Genomic DNA, 6,530 nt, shown 5'->3' on the forward strand with positions numbered 1-6,530 from the left:
ACCTTCTTAGCATAATTTCTCATATAAAACCAAATAAACCAAATTTTAAGAAGCAATTAAAAATTTCTGCCACATAAACATTGGTGCTTTGAATCAAAGTAAGTCAATAAAGCTGAATTAAGGGGAAAAAATCTCTCCTGTGATTTCTTGAGCTGATTTCATTAAACTTGTTAATAAAATGCAGTGTTCAATGTAGAGATTCTCAGCCTCTTTTAATGAATTCATCCTTTTGTTCCTAAAAGCTGAAACTCATCTTGACAGTAAACCATATTCAATATTTTCTTTGATCAGATTAAGAAGTTTAAATTTGTTAGAGATTTGTTTTGCCAACTATCTCAACTACTTGGAACAATCTAAAACATATTTTTCTCGGGATTTGCAGTATTAAAGCATAGCAGAAAGATAAGGAGGCGGGATAGTGAGGAAAATGGTTAACCAGTTCAAGATCAAATCATTGCATTCCATATCTATAAACTTGCCAGATGACAGGATAGTAATCTCCCACTGAGTCATATGGTCTAATTTTGTTGTTGTTCAGTCACTAAGTTGTGTCTGATTCTTTGTGACCCCATGGACTGCAACACTCCAGGCTTCCCAGTCCGTCACTATCTCCTGGAGTTTGCTCAAACTCATGTTCTTAGAGTCGGTGATGCCATCTAATAATCTCATCCTCTGCTACCCCCTTCTCCTTTTGCCTTCAATCCCTCCCAGCATCAAAGCCTTTTCTGATGAGTCAGCTCTTCGCATTAGGTGGCCAAAGTATTGGAGCTTCAGCTTTAGCATCAGTCCTTCCAATGAATATCAGGGTTGATTTCCTTTAGGATTGACTGGTTTGATCTCCTTGCAGACCAGGGGACTCTCAAGAGTCTTTTCCAGTACCACAGTTCAAAAGCATCAATTCTTTGGTGCTCAGCTTTCTTTATGATCCAACTCTCACATCTGTGAGACTTCACATCTCACATCTTAAAGACTCTGAGGCTGGGAAAGATTAAAGACAGGAGAAGGGAACAACAGAGGATGAGATGCTTGGATGGCATCACCGACTTGATGAACATGAGTTTGAGCAAACTCTGGGAGTTGGTGATAGACAGGGAAGCCTGGCGTGCTGCAGTTCATGGGGCTGCAAAGAGTCAGACATGACTGAGCAAATGAACTGAACTGAACTGAACTTACATCTGTACGTAACTACTGGAGAAACCTTAGCTTTGAGTATACGGATCCTTGTTGGCAAAGTGATATCTCTGCTTTTCAATACTCTGTCTAGATTTGTCACAGCTTTCCTTCCAAGGAGCAAGCGTCTTTTGATTTCACGGGTGCAATAACAGTCCACAGTGGTTTTGGAGCCCAAGAAAATAAAATCTGTCACTGTTTCCACTTATCACCCTTTTATTTGCCATGAAGTGATGGGACTGGATGCTGTGGTCTTAGTTTTATGAATGTTGAGTTTTAAGCCAGCTTTTTCACTCTACTCTTTCACCTTCATCAAGAGGCTCTTTTATTGCTCTTCACTTTTTGTCATTAGAGTGGTATCATCCGATTATCTGAGATTATTTGTATTTCTCCTGACACTCTTGATTCCAGCTTGTGATTTATCCAGCTGACATTATGCATGATGTTCTCTGCATCAAGTTGAATAAGCAGGGTGACAATATAAAACCTTATACTACTTTCCCAATTTTCAACTAGTCTGTTGTTCCACGTCCAGTTTTAACTGTTCTTTCTGTGGTCTGATGATTGAACATTATCTAAAGTTGCACAAATTCTGTATTGAGTGTGTTCCCTTCAATGGCTTTCCTCTCCTTATCTGGAGCCCTACTGCCTGCCTGGCCATCTTTTGTCTTACTACTTCCCCTGAGATACTTGGGCCTCACAAAAATGTAATTCCATCCAGGGCTGCTCTTTCAGTGATTCTGGTCTGAATAATCACATGTCTAGATTTAGGAGTAAGGGGACTAATACCACCCCCTCTTTCACTAGACTTAAAATTTATTAAAATATATAAGCTCAGCTTTTCTCAGTTTTTCTTTGTTTTTTATTTTAAATGTAAGCAAATTATATTCCTTTTTATTCCCTTTGTTATATTCCGTATAGACAACATTAAATTGAGTATCTGTATTAGTTTGGTTTGCAATTTGTATCTTTGTATTTTTGTCTATTTTATTAACTTCTTTTTTTCCCCTAAATCCAAACCCTGTTTCAGTCCATCCGGACTGCTATACTACATTGGACTGGGTGGCTAATAAACAACAGACATTTATTTCTTTTAGTTCTGGAGGCTGGAAGTTCAGGATCAAGGCACCAGCATGGTAGCCTTTTGATGATGGTTCCCTTCCTGGTTCATAGCTGGTGCCTTGTTGCTATGTTCTCATGTGGTGTAAGGAGCAAGGGATCTCTTAGAAGCCTGTTTTATAAAGACATGAATCCCATTCATGAAGGGTGAAACCCTCATTGCCAATCTCCACTCAGAGATCTTAGCTACTAATACCATCATCTTTGGAAGTTGGGATTTCAACATATGAATTTGGTGGGGCAAGTCAGACACCGACATTCAGACTAGAGCAGTTCCTTTCCTCCTACTATATTTGGTGTTTATTCTGTTATTTTAACTTTTTAAATTGAATTAATAGTTCAGTACTTTTTCAGTTTTTTTTAATTTCAAAAATGGGTTCAGCACTTCCTTTGCATGTGGCGTTGTGTCCCGAGGGGCAGTTAGCCATGGCCCGGCCAGCCTGGCGTTGGCGGACCCTGGAGCGGTGCCTGAGGGAGGTCGGTAAAGCCACTGACAGCCCAGAGTGCTTCCTCACCATTCAAGATGAACTGGCATCAAAGTATACTTCTTTAACAAAAGTACTTTATGACTTTAATAAAGTACTAGAGAATGACAGGAAACATGGGAGTCCTTTAGAAAAATTGATGATAAATAATTTCGATGATGAGCAGATTTGGCAACAGTTGGAACTGCAAAATGAACCAATTTTACAGCACTTCCAGAGTGCAGTTAGTGAAACCATTGAAGATGAAGACATCAGTCTTCTCCCAGAGAGTGAAGAGCAGGAGTGTGAAGAGGATATGATGGAGCTGGAGGCTGCTGGCCAGGAGGACCTGGAACAAGATTTAGAGGAGGAGGAGGTGGAGGAAGCAGAGGAGGTGGAAGTGTCAGACCTGAGTGGTGATGATCCTGAAGCAGATGAGAGAGCCAAAAACTCAAGCAAATTGGATCTGAGGAAAAGCCCAGATTTCAGCGATGAGGACTCTGATCTTGATTTTGATATCAGCAAACTGGAACGTCAGAGCAAGGTGTAAAGCAGAGTGCCTAGGAAACCAACAAGTAGATGATAAATTCTTCAAGCTCTCTGAGATGGAGACCTTTTTAGAAAACATGGAAAAAGAAGAGGAACAAAGAGATGACCAAGAGGAAGATGATATTGATTTTTTTGAAGATGTGGATTCCAATGAAGATGAAGGAGGACTGTTTGGAGGCCAGGATCTTAAGTCAGGTAAAAGTTCCAGAAACCTGAAATACAAAGATTTCTTTGATCCAGTTGAAAGTGATGAAGACGTAGCAAGTGTCCACGATGATGGGAATGAACTGGCTTCAAATGAAGAGGAAGAGATTGCTGAAGGAGAAGAAAGCATTTCTGAGACGGATGAAGATGATGACCTTGAAGAAAGTGGAGACAGTAAACAACGTAAAGAAACCTTGAAAAGAGTGACCTTTGCTCTGCCCAATGATGAGGACACTGAAGATACAAATGTCTTAAATGTACAGAAAGACTCTGATGAAGTAAAATCCTCTTTTGAAAAAAGACAAGAAAAGATGAATGAAAAAATTGCATCTTTGGAAAAAGAGTTGTTGGAGAAGAAACCTTGGCAGCTTCAAGGAGAAGTGACAGCGCAGAAGCGGCCCGAGAACAGCCTCCTGGAAGAGACCCTGCACTTCGACCACGCCGTGCGCATGGCACCTGTGATCACAGAGGAAACCACTCTCCAACTAGAGGATATCATTAAGCAGAGGATAAAAGATCAGGCTTGGGATGATGTCGTACGCAAAGAAAAGCCTAAAGAGGATGCATTTGAGTATAAAAAGCGTTTAACACTGGACCACGAAAAGAGTAAATTGAGCCTTGCTGAAATTTACGAACAGGAGTACATCAAACTCAACCAGCAAAAAACAGCAGAGGAAGAAAATCCAGAGCATGTAGAAATCCAGAAGATGATGGACTCCCTCTTCTTAAAGTTGGATGTGCTCTCAAACTTCCACTTCATCCCCAAGCCACCTGTTCCAGAAATTAAAGTGGTATCAAATCTGCCCGCTGTCACCATGGAGGAGGTTGCCCCTGTGAGTGTCAGTGACGCAGCCCTCCTGGCCCCAGAGGAGGTCAAGGAGAAAAATAAAGCTGGAGATATAAAAACAGCTGCTGAGAAAACAGCTACAGACAAGAAACGAGAAAGGAGGAAAAAGAAATATCAAAAGCATTTGAAAATAAAGGAGAAAGAAAAGCGGAGAAGACTTCTTGAAAAGAACAACCCAGACCAGGCAGGGAGATACACCAAAGCAGTAGCCTCTGAGAAGCTGAAACAGCTGACCAAGACAGGAAAAGCCTCTCTGCTAAAGGATGAAGGTAAAGACAAAGCCTTAAAATCATCTCAGGCATTCTTTTCTAAATTACAAGATCAAGTGAAAATGCAAATCAGCAATGCAAAGAAAACCGAGAAGAAAAAGAAGAAAAACCAGGATATATCGGTTCATAAATTAAAGCTGTAATATATTTTGCATATAATGTAAATACTATTTACATGTGTAAGCTTATATTCTGTCATGGTTCAGTTTTGTAATAAAATTTTTGAGAACTTTTCTTCAAAAAAAAAAAAATGGGTTCAAAGACTAAATTTTTCCTTTAAGGACAATTTTAACTGCCTTAATACATTTTAAAATATTCAGTTTTTAAATTGTTATTCACTTTTAGGTTCTTTATAGTTTCTATTATGATTACTTCTTTAATTTTTTTTTAAATTTGATCAATCTGAAGTTTTTTTCTGGTGTATTTTAAGTTAATTTCATTGTGCTTAGAAAATTTTTTTCCAGTTCTTAGGCTCTTTGTGTGTGTGTATGTGTGTGTGTGTGAGAGAGAGAGAGAGAGGGAGAGAGTCTTGTTTCATAAAACATAGCTTAGCATATGGACAATTTCCATAGAAACCCCTTTATGCTAAAGAAAAATGTAGTTTACAACATTGAATATGTGGTTCTATACAAATCCATTGATCAATCTGGCTAATGTATGGTTCAGATTTTCTCTATATTAGCTGATCTCTTTTTTATTTGATCAACCTACTGATTACTGAGATCTGCCCGCCATGATGATAGATTTATCAATTTCCTCCTATATTTATGGTGATATTTGCTTTATTTCAAAGCTATATTATTCTGTAGCAACAGATTTCAAATTGATATACCTTTTTGGTAAACTGGATTCTTTATCAATGCCTTTGGCTTTAAGTTTTATTTGTCCGAAAGAAACTGTAGCTTAATTTTGGATAGTATTTGTCTGGCACATAATTTCTCATCCTTTCTCTTTTTATGATATGTATATGTAACTTGTAAGCATTATAGAACCAGAAATGTAAAAATTTTTGCGACTAATTTCCTTTTAATGAATAAGCTTAATTCATTTAAATTATTTGGATTACTAAATTTAATTTAACTTTATCCATATCACCATATTTGTGTTCTCCATTTACAGTGCATTTTTTGTTTCATTTTTCTTATTTAAGATTAAATAACTGTTGTATTTTTCCTTTTTTATTTTCTATGTGTTTGGTAGTTTTATACTTTTATTTTCAAGTTGTTAATGGCACTGTTAAAATCTCAATGTACATATTAATTATAAAACTAATCAATGTCTTGACCCCATCATATATCAAAATGAGTAGCTTAAAAGGCTTTAACTCAAATAATCCATTTCCCAAATATCATTGTACTATCTGGTATTGTAATATGACTTTTATAATCCTACAAATTATCTATTATCTATCTATCTATCTATCTGTGTTGACACATTTATCCACATGTTTACAACCACATTTTGCTTGTCAGTGTAACTTTCATGGTAGACCTTTCTTTTAGGACCATTTTCTTTCTTCTCTTAGTACATCCTGTAGGTTTTCATTTAATGAAGATCTATTAGGTGGTGAAATTCCTCAGGATCATTCTTTCTTTTCTTTTTTTTAAGCCTGAAGGATTTTTATTTTGCCTTCACTTTGGAAGGACAACCTTTTCTGGATATACAATTTTAGGTTGACAGGTGTTTTCTGACAAGTCTTTGAATATAGTTTGCTGTTAGTTTCTGTTGGTGCCAATGAGAAAGTAGCTGTCAGCGTAAATATAGTCTTTTTGCGGTCTTTTCTTTCTTTTCTCTTGGTCTCCTTGGAAAACGTTGTCTTTGGTGTCTACAATTTACCATCATTCATCTAGCAAAGGATTTCTTTTGATTAAACTACGTGGTGTCTGTGTACCAACTCTGATGATTCAA

At 37.4% G+C, this 6,530-nt stretch overlaps 1 protein-coding gene across 1 annotated transcript; it reads left to right on the top strand.

Annotated features, from left to right (window-relative positions):
• Positions 1 to 2,646: 2,646 nt before the first annotated feature.
• LOC786173 (U3 small nucleolar ribonucleoprotein protein MPP10-like) lies at positions 2,647 to 4,867 on the top strand. The gene is given in 2 exon segments (XM_059885947.1): positions 2,647 to 3,326; positions 3,328 to 4,867. Coding segments are annotated over 2 exon segments (2,103 nt in total). The 5' UTR covers positions 2,647 to 2,661; the 3' UTR covers positions 4,766 to 4,867.
• The last annotated feature ends 1,663 nt before the right edge of the window (positions 4,868 to 6,530 follow it).

Source organism: Bos taurus, chromosome 4 (genome assembly GCF_002263795.3).
Source record: "Bos taurus isolate L1 Dominette 01449 registration number 42190680 breed Hereford chromosome 4, ARS-UCD2.0, whole genome shotgun sequence".
NCBI lineage: Eukaryota > Metazoa > Chordata > Mammalia > Artiodactyla > Bovidae > Bos > Bos taurus.